Here is a 20,490-nt window from a genome sequence, read left to right on the forward strand (position 1 = left end):
AATTACATATTTAAATTTAGAAAATAGTTTATAAATATTATCTGACAACATAGAGGCTCATTCTCAATAGATAACCGTCACTGGGTAACTGGGCCGGCTGAAGCTTACATGGGGCCTTTGGCAAGAATGGAAGATAGGGCCTCGCAGGAATTCTTATATATATATATATATAAAGTTTATTTTCATAACCAATGTTGCTTTACTGCTTAGCATATTTATTAAAAAAATAATTATACATTAAATATATAAAATAAAATTATAATTCTATTTCAGAAATTTATAGAAGAAATAAAAAAATGGTAATGCAATATATTAAATTCTCAATTTATTTTAAATATAATTAAAAAAAATCTTTAAATATAATGAAGGCTTTTTTAATTTTAGAAGTATTTTTTATGTTACATCGAAAAGAGAAAGAGATACCATTTTGTTTTTTTAATGAAAATATATATTCTTAATTATTAAAGAAAAAATTGAAAAATACATTAAAATAATTAACAATTATTTGCCAACAAATTAGATTGGACAAACCGTTAATACATTTATTGCAATTTTAATTTTTTCAAGATTTGTTGAAATTAATCCACCATTTATCATCTATAAATCTATTTCATCAACTTATATAAAGTTTATTTTTATACTCAATGTTGTTTTAGTATTTAACACTAAAATATTTATTAGAAGTTGAGAGAAAATATAAAAAAGACTATAATGTATTACGTTAAATTTTCAATTTATTTTGAATATATATATATATATATATATATATATTTTAAATACATTTGAATATAATGAAGGTTTTTTAATTTTTAGAAGTATTTTTCATGTTATATCAAAAGAGAAAGAGATATCAATTTGTTTTTTTTTTTGTTTAATGAAAATATATACTCGTAATTATTAAAGGAAAAACTGAAAATGCATTAAAGTAATTAACAATTATTTGTGAACAAACTAGGTTGGACAAACCATTAATGCATTTATTGCAATTTTATTTTTTCAAAACTTGTTGAAATTAATCCACCAAATTTTATCATCTATTAATCTATTTCATCAAATCATATAAATATTAACCTTATTAAAAATGATAAAAAAATAAATTAATATTAAAAAAACTCACATAAATGTTATTATTTTTATTTTTATTTTTAAAATACTTTTAATAATCATTTACAAACTTTTTAATTGGGAGCATTGCTTTAACTATATATATATATATACACACAAAATTAGGTGTATATAAATATATTTATATATATTATAAAATTAGGGGTCCAAAACAATGGGCTTGGTAGCCTTACCCCAAAGACGGGCCTGATGGGTAAGAATATCCAATTCATTACCAACCCAAAAAAAAAAAAAAAAAAAACAATAATGTAGGAAACGTATTTAAATAGACCAGCCTCAAGCCATGTCAGCTATTACACCTAAGTAAACAGCAAAGTAATGCTCGAACAAGATAATAATAATAATAATAATAATTACCATCAGAGTGATTTAATGTTAACTTATTATTTATATTTTAAATCTTTAAATATACAAAGGCCTTCCCCTCACCTTAATTATCAATATATATATATATATATATTTTTTTTAAATAATTCAACTTGATTATTTAATAATTGAAAATTTAGTCCTCCACCCATCTACAAATTGATACCGTAGCAAGCCAATGTCCCTAAGCGCACCGTTTTAGGGTCCTCGGAATCATCATTGTGGTGCTGCTGGTATAGTCTCAAGTGAGCAGCAGAATCTGATTATTCCGACAAACCTTCAGAATTTCCAGTTCAGTTCCTTCCTTCTTCGCTATTCGATCTCATTCAAATCCAAACCCTAAACCCTAAGACGACAGACTGCCAATGCGAAAATGGCAGAGAAAGGCAGCAACAGCCAATCGCGGCGTGTTTCGGGCTCCAGACAAACTCGATCGCAGGTGGCACCGGACTGGTCTGCGATCGACACGCTCATTCTCGTCAACGAGATCGCCGCCGTCGAAGCCGATTGCTTGAAAGCTCTGTCTACGTTCCAGAAATGGAAGATCATTGCGGAGACATGCACAGCTCTTGGTGTGGTGCGGAATTCGTCTCAGTGTCGCAGGAAATGGGACTCGTTGCTTCTCGATTACAACAGAATCAAGCATTTGGAGTTGCAGTCTGGGGGCGAGTCCTATTGGTCCTTGAATGTCGAAACGAGAAAAGAGTTTGGGCTTCCGGAAAATTTCGATGGCGAGCTGTTCCAAGCAATCGATAATCTTGTTAGGGCACGAGAGGATCAATCGGATACCGACCCGGATAATGACCCGGAATCGAGATTTGAGATGCATTATGTTGTTAAAGAATTAGGTATGCCTTCAATTCCCAATGCCAAGAAAAAAAGAAAAAAAAAAAAAGAAAAAAGAAAAAGATGTATCTTTGGAGTATGCCTCTGCAATTCGAAACTTGAATATTAGTTTAATCTTTAAGCTAGTGTGGAAATTAAGGGCTTGATTGAAAACTCACATTGTTAGAAATTATAAAGGGTAGAGTTTTTACTCAGTGCTTTATTTGGCTGAAAACATTATGAAATTAACTTGTTTAGTTGTTTATTATAATTTGGTTAATGTATTTGGATGGTAATCTGTCTTTCTGCATGTATGGTTCAATTTTATATCTTATGGTGCTGTGTGGTAAATGTGCAATTATGCAGATGAAAATTTATTATAGTGACACAATAGTAATACGTCTGACTGAAGCTGTAATGTCACTAGTATTTTTTCAGTAAATGGCTATACTAAAACCACATGGATCTTTAGTTGATCTCTGTTAACCATAAACGTAGATTGATCACTTCCATTCGGAATTCTTTTGTTTTCGAAACTCTCCTCCAAACCCTACTCAGTCAATTTTTTGATGCATAAACAAGACATAAAACGATGGCAGCACAGTCGGGTCTGTGTCATTTTCTCACTTTAGATGGCAGTTAGACTGTGGAATTCCTAGATAGACATGATCTATCATCTAATAATATAATCATTAAAATCGAAAGATGTGCACCTTTGTATTGTAGAAAAGCTAAGAACTTCAAATTGGAAGGGCAATAAGGGAGTTAGAAGAAAATATAGTGGTGGAGATTATCTAGTTTCTGAGTAAATTGCCATCCATGGTTCCTGTTTGTTTTTTTTTGGATAAATTACCATGAAGGGTTTATTGTTAGGACAAGCATACAAAGAATTTCATTTTTGGCAGAAGCAGGACGTTGGAGATTGCTAGTAATGCTTCATTCCCTCTAATAGTGCTTTAAACTTTTTAAAATATATCAGCATACATTCTGCAGTGGAAAGGGGCGACCATATATTTAGTTACCAAAGAATCTCTTTCTAGGACACCAATTTCTTCCCCTGAAGAGTCTCCAGAAAGTAGGACATCATATAATTTAAGCATATTGTCTTGTGAGTTTAGCATCCTATAATAATTAATTTTCGTTGCTCAATCCTCAAGCTTTATGCCCACCTTGAAAATTGTCATTCTAATAAGTAGTTCCCTAACTAAAATGATAAAATAATTAGGATAACTTGTCTAGCTTTATAATTTTGAAAAACTTATGTACCCCCATCTTGTAAGATGTTCATGTAGGTGCATCCTTGGTGAGTAGCAAATGTTAAACTCTTCTGGAATTTAAGTTTACTTGGATCTTTGATCTTGGTTCACTTCTTGTAAGGTCAAGCCAAGTAGGTAAAATAATTTTCTAATAAAATTTAAAAGTAACTGTAGAGTAATTAGAATTTTTAACTTGTAAGTTATGTTTAAATTTGCTTATTCTTTTAATGATTAACAGCTACCTTAAGTCTTTAAACAGTTCCCAATTGCATGACAAACCAAAAAATAATAATTTATAGATTTGGGTGGCTAGATTTAGAAAACAAAATTGGATTGGATATCTGTCATGTGTATTGTCTTTTAGTTCTCTGATTTTTGAGGTTGAAAATCACTTGCAATTTTTGTAATTTTTTGAGATTCATAAATTTAGTGGGTATCTTTAGTGGATAAACAGAGGATAAAATTTTAGTGTTATATATTTGGTCAACCAATTGTGCTAGATTATGTTATAAGTTTGCTTAATTTTGGATAAATCATATAGTTAGTCATCAAAAAGGTGTATTTTTATTTGTTCTCATCAGGGTCCAAGCAGCAAAAACGGAGGTTAACACATCAAAAAAGCTCTGCGGTAGAAAATCGAACCAAATCTTTTGCAGAAGAAAAGCCTTCGAAAAGCCTTGTAGAAGAAAAACCTGTGAAATACGTTGTTGATGAAAATGTTCCAAAAAGCAGCACGGAAGAGTATCCTATAAAAAGCCCTGCAGAAGAAAAGCTTCAGTGGAGCAGTGTGAAAGAGAAAGCCCAAAAAGGCCGTGCGAAAGGAAAGGAGATAACTGGCATTGAAGAGAAGGAGCAAATGATGGCTCTGATATTGCAAGAAAATGCAGAAAGGATACATTCTATTGTCGCTGAGAGTGCAGATTATAGGGCTGCAGATGTTAAGGGTGCTAAGGCTGAATTTGTTTTTGATAAATCTGAGGTTGAATTTGTTAGATCCCAAGGAGATAAGCTCATTGCATGCCTTGGGAATATTGTGAAAACCCTTGACCAGCTCTACCATGATGTCCAAGAATGTGAATAAAATACCTTAACACATCCTCCAAGTAATGTGAATATTAGTTGAGAGTTTGATGTCAAACTTTCCCTTGAAATGCTGATTATAAAGTTTCTGTGTGGTTTTACGCAGAAGATTTTGATTCTAAACGGTTTTCTATTTTCTTTTAAGTGCAAAACCAAGAAAAACAAAGGTAAAGAAAATTTATGAAGTTTCACAGATCGAGTAAATTGCATTAGAAGTTAAAGTGCTTTTACGTGACATACAAGAATACAAAAACTCCCTAAACAATCTAAACCCGAACTTCCTGTCATGTAAATTGTATCTTTTTTAACTGTTAAAATACACGAAAATAAGAATAGCTTGAATCAAACTATAGCCAGGGAAGACAAAGGGACAGGCACAGGAACAGCCACGTCATCAGATAGAGGATTAGCCATAGCATTCGGCGAGCTACGACAAATGGGACAAGAAGGATGAAGCCGAAGCCATGAATCGGCACAATTGAGATGGAAAACATGGCCGCAATCTGGCAAGACACGGAGCACATCGCTTTCTTTATAATCAGCCAGACAAACAGAGCAGCAGCACAAAGCGGTCGAGGACTTGCCACTACAATACATGGTTTGGGAGTAAAGAAGCTTTGGGAAGCCCCCGAGAGTGGCCTCGTCGAGGCCTACTTCGGTTCCGGCGACGGTAACCACCGAGTCTCGGCTGGTGTTGGAAGTGAAGAAGCTGGTTGGGTGGTGATGAGGAATTGGAGAGAGGCGCATGCGGGTGATGCAGTAGGAAGTGAGTGCTACAATTATAATCAGCATAAGAAAGCCGATGAGCACTTCAATACCAGACCCAAGTCCCCCCAACCCTTCCATGTTAGTATCGGAATAACCAGCAGGGGAGTCCATCTTCTCTGGTTAATTGGGAGTTTAGAAAAAGTTAGAGAAACAAGTTCTTGGTGAGGAGGCATTTGGTTATCTGGGTTTGATTGCTACTTAGCTAATTTTGGAAATTAAATATTTGAATTGCCTACTGTTGCTGTCGCTTTGTTTTGGTGATTGTCAACTTGTATTCGTTGATCACCATCGGTAATTTGAATGACGAAAGCACAATTACTAAATTAATTGATATAGAAGAAAGAAAAGCACATTTTAATTACTCAAAGATATACCATGAATAGAATAAGTTTATATTATCTTTCTTTTCGTATTTTAATATTTTTCCAATCCAATAGGAAAACTAATTGCACAATGAAAAAGACATACAGTTAAAACCTCTTTACATTCAATGACGTTTGGGAATGGGAGTTTTTGGAAGGTCTGGGAATCTCTTAGTATTTTTATAAGCTGAAGGTCAGTCTACTCGAAATTTGTTTTGTGGTCATCCTGTCATGATACATGCCCACTTGATAAAAAGTCCCATTGCCCCAGTGATATAATTGTGTGTAGCATTTTAAGTTCATTTATTATATTATTGTGGAGTAATAAGTCGTATACAAGTGGGATAATTTTGTATTACATATATGTATTAAATTCCATGCTAGGGTTGAGTTTTAGATGATCATCAATTGCAATAAATCATAGCAACAATTAATTACAAAATATTCAATCTCTGTCAGAAGAAGCTCCAAATTAAAAAACATAAAAAAAATTTCATAATATCAAATTTCTTATTGTGCAACATTTGAATATTTAATTACAAATACGATCATTAGGATCGTAATTTCTCTTCTTTTTTTTTTTTTCGGGTACAATTAAAAAAAAAAAAAGTGTGTGATTTTATTATTGTATGTAAGTAAAAATTCAATACAAAACCACCACTTTACTGAGAATCCAGAGAACCAAAGAGAACTCAAACGCGAATAGCGTGTGAAGCAGTCCCCGATCAAGCGCAAATCCAAAAACTGTGATCCCCCCATTGTTATGTTGCAAATATCCCACTGCACCATACGTATATATTATTTTATATTTCCAATTAATACATATATATCTATATATATATTTATATATATATCCACCATAGCTTATCAATTTATATATAGTACCATTTCATGCATTTGCCTGCTATATTGAAAATATATATATATACTGACCTAGAGCCTGCCTGGTCTGGAAGGAAGACGGGTCATGTGGGGACACTGAGATGAAATTGTCCGACGAATCAGAAAATTCAGACGAGTCGTTTGGGTCAGCAGCGGCAGGGGCTTGGGATTTACATTGGCCGCCTAATCCAGCAGATGTACCGGTCACAACCATGTTCCATCTTGTTGCAATCCCCACTATTCCTTGTGCTCTGTGTGTTATTCTCGCCGCCCCTAATAGGCACAAGCAAAACCCGCATAGCTGCACCGCCGAGCATACCTTCATATACACATCATACCAAATTAATTTCTTCATCATCAAACACCCTTTACTAACATACATATATTTATATCTATATAAAATCAGTTCTACTATTATGTTTACAGTGACCCAAACCACAATAAATATTAGCGTCCAACTACATATAATTTATGAATACATTAACTAATTATATATAATTTATAAAACATCCATATATAATAATAAAATTATACATATATAGTTATGGTATATCTTATTTTATGAAGTTAAGATATTTTGATATGATAATTATTATATATATATATATATGTATAGTAAAGCACTTACCAAAAGATCGCCGGAGTTGAAGAAGGTTTTCTCCGATTTGGAAGCTAAAACCAACAACAAGGCTACGAATTGGCTAACGGTGATGGTAAACAAGCACGCGATGATGAAGACTCTGTACCTGTGGCTGGTAACAAGCAGCTGTTTCCTAATCCTCACATGCTCTTCGAATATCACCGACGAATCGGAATCCCACCCCTCGAAGAGCTTATGCAAACCTTCGAAACGTAGGATTTGGAGCTCGCAAGTCAGCCGGAACAGGACGCACACAAGCAAGAACACACCGGTTCGATAAACCCACGAAGCCAAAACCAAAAAAAACACAATGGAGTTGAGAGGAACGCCGGGACTTATATAAGGCAACGATATTTTCACAGTGGAGAAGAAAATGATTTTGTGTGCCAGTGCGACGAAAAAGGAAGGTAACAGTATGCAAGCGAGGTATCGAAAAGCCTTGTCGAGCTCGCGGGTGTAACCACGACGGACGTAAAGAGAATCGTCTTCTAGAGCGTCGAGGAAAAGGAGCTGCCGGAGGCCGTACTTCTTGAAGAACTGGGACAGAGTGAAGAAGCCTATGGCGGCCAAACCGGACTCCGGAAGTTGAACCAGCTTGTTGAACGAGAAAGGATCGTCCTCCGGCGACGTCGACGGGACGTGGACGGCGAAGGTGGTGAGGATGGGGACGATGATGGTGAGGAGGATGAAGGTGGTGTAGGATATGGATTTTCCATAAAAGGAAGAGTGATCCAAAGCGCACCATTTCAGGCTTATCCTGAAGTTGCGAAGTTCGTCGAACATTGATGATTTCGATCTGCCATAGGAGGGTTGAAGAAGTAAAGGGATGTTTTTTGGTTGGTGTGGTTCACCCGAATTGTCGGGAAATGAAATTCCGGTGAATTTTACGTCGATGTGCGTGTCCGGTGGCGCTGGCGGCGAAATGGTGGTGATGGTGTTCATGGGGGATGAGGATTGTAAGGAGGGTTATGTTAATAATTTGTATGTGATTGAAAGCAATGAGCTGCCACGCAGAGGAAGCAATATCTTGGGAAGAGTATATATATATATATATATATGTATAATTTTGGGGCATGGTACCAAGCGTATATTTGCATGATTTATAAAGAATAAAACCTTGCTTATTTGTAGCCTTTTCACTTTCTTGTTAATTAATCTTTATAGAAATAATTTTAAAAGAATAAACATTGCTTAATGTATATGAAGAAACCCTCATCCAAAAGAAACATAGAAAAAGAATATTGTGTGCTCAAAACATATACATATACATATATATATATATATATGTGTGTGTGTGTGTGTGTGTGTGTTTTGAGCTATGGTGGGCAAATTTGACGTAATTTTTTATTTTTATTTGTATTTTTTTTCTCTTTAAAAATGTGTTTTTTTGTTTTCTTTTTTTCTTTTTTTGCAATAAAAATATGTTTAATTATTGCCACCCACTGGATCCATTTGTAAATAATTCCATGGAAAGCTGTTGAACTTTTAATTGGTATGTAAATAATTTGGTGGAAAGGTGTTTAACTTTTGATTGATATTTTATATATATTAAAAGTGTTGTGCATTTTAATATTAAAAAAAAACCATGCTTGATTGATTGTTTCTTTTTTTGTTGAATTTCGATTTAGTTCTTAACTTTTTGCGAGAGCATATCTTTTTCCGAGTAATATTCTCCTAATGATCAAATTTTCATAATTGAATTTTGTAATAACAATTTTTTTAATTTATTTTTAGAAACCAATTATGCTAATTAATAAGGCAAGGTTACACATATCACTAAAAAAAAAAAATGTAAAATATAAAATATATAAAAAAAATTTATATGCAGTTTCACAAGAATTAAAAAATAAAAATAAAAAATCAAGGTTAATTTAGAGAGATACAGTTGGCTCATAACAATTAAGGAAGCTTTTTTCCTTTATCTCGTGAGACCTCTCTTTTGCATTTCTATCTACTAGCCAAGTGAAGAATAAAGGTTTTGCTTTTTCTATTTGTGCATGCATGTCATTTTCTATATTCTTTTCTTCAAACATCTCCGGACAAAACTAATAATAACAAAACAAATACATACATTACATTATTTGCTCAATAACACAGTTATTATACTTTATTATCGAAAAAACAAAAAATGGATTACCTTCTACATTTTTAATATATTGCAAACCTTGTAATTTACAATATTGATTAATTTTTTGTATGTGGCAATTTATTTATTTGTTTTTAATATTATGGCATGCAAATGATTTATAGTACTCTTAAATAATTATGTTTAACAAATTTTGATCCCTTTTTCCTTTTAACTTATGATTTTATAAATTTTTAAGTAATGGGGAAAATGAAGTAAAATTGGAACTTGAAAAAAGTTCCAATAATATTTATTTTATATAAATAAAATAAATAACTATTGTTGAGCGATGATAATGATACAGACACGTGGAATAGAAGATGCTTCACGGGCAGAGACTCCCCCTGGTGCCGAACTGGTGGTGTTCGAAAACCCACACGTGAAATTCAACCAAGTGTAATACGAAATTGCCACGTGTCTGATAAGAACACAAATGGTTTAGAAGAAGACACGTGTCATAGGTGCACTTACTGTCTGCTTATTTATTTATTTATTTTTCCATGGGTGTGATTGGGAAAAAATTGTAGATGATTGAAAATCATTAATTTTTTTTTTTTGGAACAAAAAAAATCAAGAAAATTGTACATAAAAAATTAATAAATTGTCTCCTTTATTTTTATGTTTTATATCAGTTAGGAGAAAACATTATACGACCTATCAATTACTTATTGAGAGGTCCAATAAGTTGATAGCTTTTTCATATTTTGGAAAATTTGTTAATTAACTTTGTTTAACATTAAACATTTGTACAGGAAAAGTGAATCTAATCAAGTGGGTGACATCAAATTATAACTGTCAGTCTCGTTTATAGTGAATGTGGGAGATTGTTCAACACTAAAAACACGAAAAGATTACTATAACGTAACTATTTACATCTACCACTTCCTAAAGGCTATAAAGCAGAGATTGCTTGCAATTATACATATCTATATATAATATTCTAGATCCTCAACATTTCTCTGTTGGAATGTGTAATTTAAAATTTGCAATTGATATATGTAGCTTAACATATCAATAAAAAGGGAGGTTAGCAGATGGTATACCCTGGTGTCTATACTTTTGAGATTGTGGATTAAATTACACTATCCAAAGCTTTAGTACCTATAGATCATAATTCAAATATGGGTGGGGTTGGTCTTAGGTCATAATTCAAATATGAGGTGTATATCTTTTAGCAAAGACATGCATTTCACTTTACTTTTATTCTTTATTTAGTTTTTGTGTGTTTTTAAATAATCTTAACCAATACAAATCTTCTTTTTTATATATATATATAAAAAAAAAACTAATACAAATCTCAAGTTATCTCGTCTAATACACGCACTATAATTGGTGCAAGATCAGTAAATTTTGTGTGATGGGCTTCATGGCATGAGCCCGTGGACAATCTATCATATATAATTCGTCCCTGAAACAAAAAAACACAAACACACGCACCCATGCGACAAAAAAAAAAAGGAAGAAAAAAAAGAAAAAAAAAGCATAACACAGACAAAATGATATTGCATTGTTCTTGGGATTGTAAAGACGGCTAAAGCAACACTATGGCGTTTATCGTCCCCATCATCATTACCGAGAAATTTCACCAATTTATAAACAAAAACAAATTTTATAAATATATTACTTGGACCCAATCAAATTCCAATATAAAAAACATATAAAACATATTCTCTGACACTATGGCCGGCAAATGTAGCTCACCAGCTAATCTCCTCCACAACAACAACAACGAAAGGCCATATTAGCTATCAATCTTAGGACTTTGTCAAACTCCATTCTTTTTCCCTTTTCCATCTTATTATTCCCCATCACTTTCTCTGCATCGATCCATCTTCTCCATAATCCTTTTTTCTTTTTCTTTTTTTTTTTTTGTGGGTAAATTCCCATTTCCTTTCTCTTCTTTTTCGCAACTCCTCAACTTAATTATTATCATGGCTTCTCATGATAAACCAATACATGTACACCACTGGCTTTTGATTGTCCATGTGATGGTATCTGCCATGGCGGTGTCCATATCCGCGGATACAGATGCCGATGTTCTCTTGCAGTTCACGAAGCATCTTCAATCAAGCGGCAATGCCTTCGATAACTGGAACACTTCCAACCCTTTGTGCAGCTGGTCCGGTGTGATTTGCCTCAACGGCAGCTTCCACGGATTGAAGCTCGAGAACAAGGGACTCACCGGAATCATAGACATAGAAACGCTAACGAAGTTATCGGTTCTACGTAGCTTCAGCGTCATGAATAACAGCTTTCGAGGTCCCATACCTGAAGTGAAGAAACTTCGCGGTTTAAGATCACTGTTCTTGTCTCATAATGAGTTTGCTGGTGAACTTAGGGATGATGTATTCAAAGGCATGAAGTATTTGAAGAAAGTTCATTTGGCTAGGAATGGGTTTAAAGGGAAGGTTCCAAAGTCACTTGCTGGATTGAGTAGAATAATGGAGTTGGACCTTAGCGATAACCAGTTTGAAGGTAAAATACCAAAGTTTCGGGTGACTAACGATTGGAAGGTGATGAATGTGTCTTATAATCGATTCGAAGGTCGAATTCCAGCGAGTCTAAGCAACGCTGATCCAAGTGCATTTGCAGGTATTCAAGTCATCGATTTGTTTATGTCTATGCTCATTCACAGTTTATTTTCATTTCTATGTTAGTGTCAGATAATTTCCTCCGATCGTAATACGTATGAAATGCATATTTTTCTTTACTGATGCTTTGTCATGAAAATAACATTTCGGTACTTGTAGAATTTCATGTTTGTCATCTTTGTTTATTGTCTAGTTGCATCAATTTAAAAACAATATGATACTTGTCAAAACCAAGTATTTTTCGTGAAAATTATAACCAAAAAAAGAAAAAAAAATAAAAAAAATTCAAATGTTTAAAATATGTAGGAGGCAGAGCATGATTATAACAGGTAGTGAATCATCAAGAAGATGGCAAATATCTTCAACCATATCTGAGACTAACAGAGAATTACGCAATTGGCATGCACGTTTGGTGCTATCTATTATTGACAGCAAATAGATGACCTTAAATCGGTCGATCTTTAATTATTTTTATATTTTATTAGTCTGCCTCACAAAACTTTCTTTTGGGCCATAATTTTCCATGTCTATGTGTAAGCAGGCAACATATATTTATGTGGGAAGCCACTTGGGCCATGCAAGTCCAGCTCAAACAAGCGCACCATTATAATCGCCGTGATCGTTTCAGTAGCAGCCATCTTAGCCATCATCGTCATCTTTCTCTTCCTCCGAACCCGCAAATCTCCGACCTCAAAATCCAAACTCTCCGACCAGACAAAACCCACCAAAGCTTTCGGTACCAACGGAAAGGAGGACCGACCATCGGTATCATCGGATGACTACGTTAAGTACAATAGGGGCACTGAAAATGGGACATTGCACCTTGTCAAGCACGACAGAGAGAAGTTCGAGTTAGATGAACTGCTCAGAGCTTCCGCTGAGGTTCTGGGCAGTGGGAGTTTCGGATCCTCATACAAGGCTGTTCTCCTGGGTGGACCTGCCATGGTGGTGAAGAGGTTTAGGCATATGAACAATGTTGGGAAGGATGAGTTTCAGAAGCATATGGAAAGGCTTGGAAAGTTGTCGCATCCAAATCTTCACCCTCTTATTGCTTTCTATTACAGAAAAGAAGAAAAGCTTTTGGTTTCAGACTTTGTTGAAAATGGAAGCTTGGCTAGTCATCTCCATGGTAAATGTTTGTTTTAAAACCAAGAAAGAAAAAAAAAAAAATCTCCTTGGACAATTATCAAACAAAGTGAACACCATTTTTAATTGGTTTTAATTTTCAGGGAAAAGAGCTCCTGGGCAGGCTGGGCTTGACTGGCCAACTCGGCTGAACATAATCAAAGGAGTAGCAAGAGGATTAGCTTATCTGTACAAGGAATTTCCCAATCAAACCCTACCCCATGGCCATCTAAAATCCTCCAACATTCTTCTAGACCACAACTTCAACCCCATCATTACAGAGTACGGACTCGTCCCTGTGATCAACAAAGACCATGCCCAACAATTCATGGCGGTCTATAAATCCCCAGAGTTTTCTCAATACGACAAAATCACGAGCAAGAGTGATGTTTGGAGTCTGGGAATCCTGATTCTTGAGCTTTTGACGGGAAAATTCCCCGCGAATTATCTGAAAGCAGGGAAGAGAGAGAACTCGGATTTGGCAACGTGGGTCAACTCGGTTGTGAGAGAGGAGTGGACGGGTGAGGTGTTTGATAAGGATATGAAGGGGACGAAGAACGGGGAAGGTGAGATGCTGAAGCTGTTGAAGATAGGACTGTGTTGCTGCGAAGCGAGTGTGGAGAGGAGGTGGGTATGGAAAGCGGCTGTGGAGAAGATTGAAGAGTTGAAGGAGAGAGAGAGCGAGGAGGATTATTCTTCGTATGCCAGTGATTGGGATGTTTACTCTTCCAGGGTTATGACTGAAGATGAATTTTCTTTCTCCATTGTTGGTTGATGATGCTGATGATGATGTACAATTAATTCTCTGCCCCAAAAAAAAAAAAAAAAAAAAAAAGGAGAAGGTGATGGAGAAATTCTATAATGAACAGTGAAAAGTTTGATCAGTTTGTTTGATTTTTTATTTATTTTCATTTGGTTTCAATTGAGTAGGGAAGAAAGTAGAGGACAAAAATTAAAGAAAGCTGTTGGCATAAAAGAATTTGGAAATAAAATGAATAAGAAAATAATGATTTTTTTTTTTTTTTGGGTGTTTTGTGTCTGCCATTTTATTTTTATTACTAGTATTTTTCTTTATTTGCTTTCCATTTTATGGAATATGGGGTTGTATATTTATGTTACCATTAATTAGAGATACAATGCAAAAGGCCGATTATCCTCAATTCCAAATGACATTTTTTCTTCTTAAAAAAAAAAAAAAAAAACAAACAGAAGAAACAAAGAAAAAGAAATATTCTTCACCTATAAAAAATGTGTATTTAAACAGACGATTTACATTTTATAATGGACGTTCAGAAAAAAATAATCATGATGAGGACTCATTTCAGTTTGGGAGAGACAGTTCAGTGTACACATAGACTCTGGGACCCACATTTGTCAGTTTAGAGTTCAGTGTACCCAAAAAAAAAAAAAAGAAAAAAAAAAGAAAAAAAAAAAAGAGTAAAGTTAGATCAAAAGTGTTGATTTTAGTGTAATTTTGTGCAACAATTGAAAATCATTTTGATAATAAATAATTACTTTCTAAGACAGTTTTTAGTTTTTATGTTTTTTGTTTTTTTTTTATAGTTTAGAATTTAGATGGTGTTTAATTAACACTTCATTATATTTGTTAAAAGAAATTCCAATGACCAATAAAATGAACTGAGGATCGCAATCCCCAAATGCCTCCATTAATATGACTACACGAAACATGGGTCATGGGCAATTAAAGAGGTGGCTGGTTGGCGCGCGCGCGGAGAGAAGTGTGTTCTGCCGTTTTGGTGGAGAGAGAGAGAGAGAGAGAGAGAGAGACAGAGACAGAGCGTGGTAGTGGTGGTGGGGGGGTCGAAGGTAGGTTCTTGTGAGTGTGTTTTGGAAAACGATGGGTTGGTGGGAAGGTTCCGATGAAACTCGGGTTATGGTTGCTCCAGGTAAACTACTGCTTTCCTTTTTCACTGCCTTCATAAAAGCACTCAACTTTGATTTTTACTCATATTTCTATCTTCTTCACTTCCTTGCTCTCTCCACATTTGTTGATGCTTTATTTGATTTTGTTGTTTCAGATTCTGGTTGCACTGAAAATGGCGTTGGACGCTACCTATCACTCCGCCATCCCAAATCTGGTTATCTGCAAAACCCACCATTTATTTGCATTTCATGAAACATTTTCATGGTTACCCATTTGAATATTATTCCTGTTCCTTAATTTTATTTTGTCAAAACTTTGTTATTTTCACAGATTTGAGTATTTGGAATTTGCATTTTTTACTTTTGCGTATGACTCTCTTGACTCGGTTTAGTTTGGGGTGGTCATGTCATGTGGATTTCTGACTTCACCACACTAAATTTTAAAGCTTTGTTCTTTTTTCTAATTTTGCACCTTTTAGAAACTGGATGTTATGGTTGGAGCGTTCCATGTGTTAACTAAAAAAGTTCCAAGTTTGAATTTTTTCGCTTTATTTATTTGGCAGGCAACAAGACATGCTATCTCCTTGTCAATGAGGGGCTTCAAGAGCTTCACTGGTTTAAGCAATCCTACAGTTCTTGGTTCCTGGGTGATTATGTTGCTGAAGGTAGATGTTTTACTTCTCTGGCCTGGCCCTGTAAATTTTAAATTTTGCTTATATGAATGTTTAATTTTTAAAGTGTGGACTGAGCATGGTTGTGTGCCACCCATTATGGTACCTTGAATTTTATGCTTCATAATTGTACAAAGCTAATGTGATATTAAAGATCCACTAAGGTTCAAATAAGTTTTTAGAACTCTCTTTTCCTACCATTGCCTCCCCATTTAAATTTTGGTTATGAGTAATTTTTCCATTCATGTATGTGTATTTTACATGTGTGATTTCTTATTGTAATTATTTTGTACAGATGGCCGGCTATATATTGCCACTCCAGTTGATCCTGTTTTTGTTTTGTTGCCCATTTTTGAGGAAGCCAGAATGAAGGTACTTTTAGCATTCATGGTGCTTAAATTAAATTTTCATAGCGATCAGTAGCATGAATCCTGTTTTATTATTCTTTTACATTTTTATAATTCCAAGATATCAGTTTCACTTGGGTTAAGATTACGTAACACTTGCATGACTTAAAAAATGATTATATCTAATATGCCTGAGATTAACAGTGGAGGAAAACTAATAGAAACTTAGAGATTTGTATGTGCCTAATTACTGGTTCTACTAGGCTTCAAAAGTTTACTATTTGAGATTTTTGCTTTATGTTGTCTAGGAAGACTAGAATCATACAAATCAGTTACTTTCTTGGGTTTCATTTTTCTTTCTTAGTTTGAACTTACTGGTATCAATGTTTCTTTTGAAACCTTCATTTCCAAATGCTGCAGAAGCGGGATGATCCTGGGAAGTTTAGGCAAATAGACGAAATTATCTTCATTGATGGTTATCCTGGATATCAACATTTACTGTCAATTGCAGAGAAATCCATGCAAGTGGTCTGTGAAGTTAAAGGTAAAACATTAACTTATTTTGTCTTATAGCTTATATAGAAGTTTGCTAAAGAAATCAATGAAAATACACTCCCATTATTAGATTTATCGATAATATGATGTATGGCTTTATAAAACAGGAATAAAATTTAGATTGATATCAGACGTGGAGAGTATAAATTGGGAATTTGGAGATTCCCTCATTCTTGACTTTAGTAACTTTCATGTAAAAACAGTTGAAAATTTTGAATCCTGAAATATGATTCCCAAAGTGGTTCAATTTTTCCATCCTAGACCCTTTGGAATTTTCATAGGCTGTTGGTCCAAATTATTTGGTTCTGTTTTATGTTTTGTTAAGAGGGCTAATATTTTGCATTCTTCTCTGTCTCTCTGGGTGCACAGAAGTTGGATCCTTAAAATTTTTCAGGCTTGATGACTCCAAAGTTCTCAGTTGGTTGTGCTGCAAGGTAGTATACTTAATATTGATGTATGAGAACTTATGTACTTCTCAATACTTCTTTTTCCTCGCTCTTTCTCTCCCTCTCTCGCATAAGTATTTGGATATGACGTCTCATTAAAATTACTATGACATACAAATATCTATATGTAAAGGAGCCGATGTTTCATTATTAAAGCCAGTTTCTGTATGAACTTTTTGTGATACCAGAGATAGATATGTAGTGGAAATGGACATTTCATATGACCATGGAAGATGTCTTGAGTATGTCCTGGGCTGACTTGTGCTTCTGACCATCTGTTGTAATTAATGGGTTCCTATTGCAAAGAGCTTATCATTTTTTTGGGTGATAAACTTTATTTTTCTGTTTTTATTCATTCATTCATTTTTTAAGTGTAAGTAAGATGCATCTATGACTGAAAGCTTTCAGATATCTAGTATTCATCTGATGTTGTGGTCCTTACAAGTTGGTATATTTTAGTTTTTTTGTTTATCTTTCTATTTTGTGGATGCAGGTAAGTCAGCTAAAACAGACATTATTGACCTTAGACAAAAACTATGCTGCACAAGGAGAGAAAGAGACAGGTAAAATTTCAGTGATGAGTTATTTAAGACGTAACTTTTTAATTCTCTCTCTCTCTCTCAGGAGTAATTTGATCAGGTCGATGTTAAAATTAACAGAGCGATGAATAATGTACTTTTTGGGGAAGAAAATGCCATATGGCCTAGAAAATTGCAGGTTCCTTGTCAAGATAGATGTGCATAACACCCGTAGGAGTTCCTACATAATTCATTTGTATCTTCTTGGTGATTGTATGCTGCCTATGCTCTGTTATTTTACACCATAAGCTACCTTGTTATACATGGTTCCAGTTCGCTGTTTCATTAATTCATTGCCGTTACTGGTGCAGTATCTGATGCAGCTTCAATATTAGGTGAGTACTTGAAGGATGAGCCATGGTTGAAGCATCTGTGTGACCATTTGAGGTATAGCCTAAAGATCATTTTGTAATTTTGTAAATCTAATGTTATTGGAAAATTTAGGCAGTTGATCATGTCAAGTAGCCTTCATATAGAATGCTTATTTCATAATATACTTGTCACCATAATTTTTTCAGTTATTAATGTATTTATTTATAATTATTAATTTTTTTTTTTTAAAGGTTAAACTTACTAGAGATAACAAGGAAAGCACCAGATATTGAAAATCCTCCTCCTGATGCTGCAGAAAGTGATCTAGGGTCTTGCAGTGTTTTGCAGGTACCAACTCTTAGATGGAAGGTCAATTAATTGAGTAACTTATAACAATTAGTTACTAAGAATTATCTCATTGCATTCAAGTAATCAAGTATGCTACTTCATTTGATCTCTAGAACTATTTGATGTGTATATTCTATGCCCATATGTGAAGATTTGGTTGAAATCTTTCCATCATATGAGAAGATAAATACTTCTTTTGATAATATGATAATAACTAAATCACAACTTTCTATTGAAAAAAATTGACAGATAAAATAGAGAATGAATTGTTTCATTTCATATATATATATATATATATATTTTTTTTTTCATAACTGGAGATGTATAATTTCACAAACAATGTGTTACATCAGGGGACAAATGAAGCTATCATAAGTGTGTGTTTGTGTTAGCTTGATATCTAGTTGGGTTCACTTCCAACAACTAAAGCTTTTAGGCTTTTAGGATGAATTAGGCAGAGTAGGAAGAGAAGGGGGAGGGGAGTTGGTGGGGCAGGATATAGCTGCGTTGTTTGGAATCATCAAACTCGTTATAGGAAAGATATTCGGTGATTTCTTGGATATGCTTCCGTCTACAGCATCAGTTATTTATATAATTACCCTCACTTGTCCTTTTACCTCTTTTTCACAAATTGTCAGGAGGGGAAGAATAAGAGCACGATTAAGAATTCAAGAGCTGGGAAGCAAGCTAAGAAGGCAAAAGTGGAGACAGAATCACATAACATTAGAGAAATGTTTACTAGGGCTTCAAGAAGGAAAAACTGAAGAATTTCTGCGGAAAAGACTGAACTCATCATGGAGGAATCATCACTGAGACGTATTGTTGTATGTTGAAATTGACTCCCATGCTAGTTATAAGTAACTGCTGCTGTTAGATTGTAAGAATGAATGTAACTAATTCAATTTTTGCGTTGATACTACCGTAATTTATGATTAAAAAGAAGAAGAAGAAGAAGAAGAAGAAGAAGATACTACTATTATAGTTTTATTATTATTATTATTATTGTTATTTTATAATTTTATTTTTTAGCATCTTTTTCAAAGGTTTTAAACAGAGACCTGGGAAGCCACTAACACAGAATGGAGCTCTCAATATCTGCAAGCTGCTGGCTTAAACGCGCATTGTGATCACACAAACTGGGTTTTTCTTCCTTTTCCATAGTCTAAAGATGATACATTCTTGTGAGTATATTTTCAAACAGGTTAATGATTGACCAATATTTGCATAAAACCAAATGTTTCTTGATTTTTCATTGAATCTAAAATGTATGTGTTTTTTTTTTTTTTTTTTTTTTTTTTTTTTTTTCCCCTCTCCTCATTGGTAAGTAATTATACTTTATTCATTTTTTTTTAGCAGAATAATTCTTTGTTATTTAGATAATATTTAAGCTGAATAATTCTACTTAATTGACTTGTGATAAAGGCACAATCACCAAAATACCATAAGGAATCACAATAAACGTGCTGGCTGCCCACTTCCTATTAAGTTATTTATATAGACCATTTTCGTATGCATAATAAGTTTGCTTTAAAGACAGATATTTTGGTAATGTAGATGGCGAAGACGACATAACATCTTTCTTTTTTTTGTTGTTGTTACTGATGAAGTTCGAATCCAGCTCATAGATTGAGATATTGGTGTCTCTAACCATCAGGACTACTCAGGAAATAACATTTTAGATTCTTATGAGTAATATTCTTTTAATGTGATCCGATAATCATATGGACAATAACTTTTCTGATATTTAACATTTACTTAAAAAAAAAAAAATTACTTATATTTAAGCTTTTTATAATATTTTATTGGTTTCTACTCTTATCATAAACCTACCAGTATATACTTTTATTCTTTTTAGGAAGTATCTGCATATTAACAATTGAAAAGGTCTCATTATCGTCACAGCTTTCAAAAAATTCCATAGCCAAAAACATTTAAAAAATGATCATGGGTGGATTTTTTTTTCTTCTTTTAAAGCAAAAACCAACAATTTTATTTTAATAATTGATGCAACCCCCCAAAATATTTTTCATATTTTCTTTCTAAAAATTTAAGACTTAATGTTGAATCTTAACCAAATGATGTTGATGGGATTTATAATTTATAAAAAAGAAATTAAAAAAATTAAAATGTGGATTTGATCGGTCATTCATATTAAACGACACCGTCTAGATTGAATGTCAACAATTTGACACAGAGGAGGATCT

The 20,490-nt window shown here is 33.8% G+C and overlaps 5 protein-coding genes across 6 annotated transcripts; 3 read left to right on the forward strand and 2 right to left on the reverse strand.

Annotated features, from left to right (window-relative positions):
- The first annotated feature begins 1,611 nt into the window (after positions 1–1,611).
- On the forward strand, positions 1,612–4,775 carry LOC107429930 (trihelix transcription factor ASR3). Its single transcript, XM_016040705.4, has 2 exons — positions 1,612–2,339; positions 4,154–4,775. Exons 1-2 carry the CDS (start codon positions 1,865–1,867, stop codon positions 4,651–4,653), a joined length of 975 nt encoding a protein of 324 aa, XP_015896191.1. The 5' UTR covers positions 1,612–1,864; the 3' UTR covers positions 4,654–4,775.
- A 65-nt stretch (positions 4,776–4,840) lies between these two features.
- LOC107429934 (putative RING-H2 finger protein ATL71) lies at positions 4,841–5,895 on the reverse strand. Its single transcript, XM_016040712.4, has one exon. The coding sequence runs from the start codon at positions 5,529–5,531 to the stop codon at positions 4,995–4,997; it is 537 nt and encodes a 178-aa protein (XP_015896198.1). The 5' UTR covers positions 5,532–5,895; the 3' UTR covers positions 4,841–4,994.
- A 371-nt stretch (positions 5,896–6,266) lies between these two features.
- Positions 6,267–8,434, reverse strand: LOC107429928 (uncharacterized). The gene is made up of 3 exons (XM_016040703.4): positions 7,293–8,434; positions 6,716–6,983; positions 6,267–6,562 (listed from the first exon to the last, which is right to left on the reverse strand). The coding sequence occupies exons 1-3, from the start codon at positions 8,244–8,246 to the stop codon at positions 6,426–6,428; spliced, it is 1,359 nt and encodes a 452-aa protein (XP_015896189.2). The 5' UTR covers positions 8,247–8,434; the 3' UTR covers positions 6,267–6,425.
- A 2,703-nt stretch (positions 8,435–11,137) lies between these two features.
- Positions 11,138–14,564, forward strand: LOC107429917 (probable LRR receptor-like serine/threonine-protein kinase At4g31250). Its single transcript, XM_060817298.1, has 3 exons — positions 11,138–12,021; positions 12,562–13,149; positions 13,250–14,564. The coding sequence occupies exons 1-3, from the start codon at positions 11,361–11,363 to the stop codon at positions 13,918–13,920; spliced, it is 1,920 nt and encodes a 639-aa protein (XP_060673281.1). The 5' UTR covers positions 11,138–11,360; the 3' UTR covers positions 13,921–14,564.
- Positions 14,565–14,848: 284 nt separating this feature from the next.
- LOC107429940 (uncharacterized) lies at positions 14,849–19,282 on the forward strand. 2 transcript variants are annotated; one of them, XM_016040718.4, is made up of 10 exons: positions 14,849–15,052; positions 15,185–15,244; positions 15,593–15,694; positions 15,996–16,072; positions 16,468–16,591; positions 16,972–17,036; positions 17,542–17,611; positions 17,938–18,013; positions 18,190–18,286; positions 18,925–19,282. In XM_016040718.4, the coding sequence occupies exons 1-10, from the start codon at positions 15,004–15,006 to the stop codon at positions 19,048–19,050; spliced, it is 846 nt and encodes a 281-aa protein (XP_015896204.3). In that variant the 5' UTR covers positions 14,849–15,003; the 3' UTR covers positions 19,051–19,282. The 2 variants fall into 2 exon arrangements, 1 of the variants encoding a protein (XP_015896204.3); XR_007241476.2 differs by lacking the exons at positions 18,190–18,286; positions 18,925–19,282 and adding an exon at positions 17,708–17,839.
- Positions 19,283–20,490: the final 1,208 nt, after the last annotated feature.

This window comes from Ziziphus jujuba, chromosome 5 (assembly GCF_031755915.1).
Source record: "Ziziphus jujuba cultivar Dongzao chromosome 5, ASM3175591v1".
NCBI classification, from domain to species: Eukaryota; Viridiplantae; Streptophyta; class Magnoliopsida; order Rosales; family Rhamnaceae; genus Ziziphus; species Ziziphus jujuba.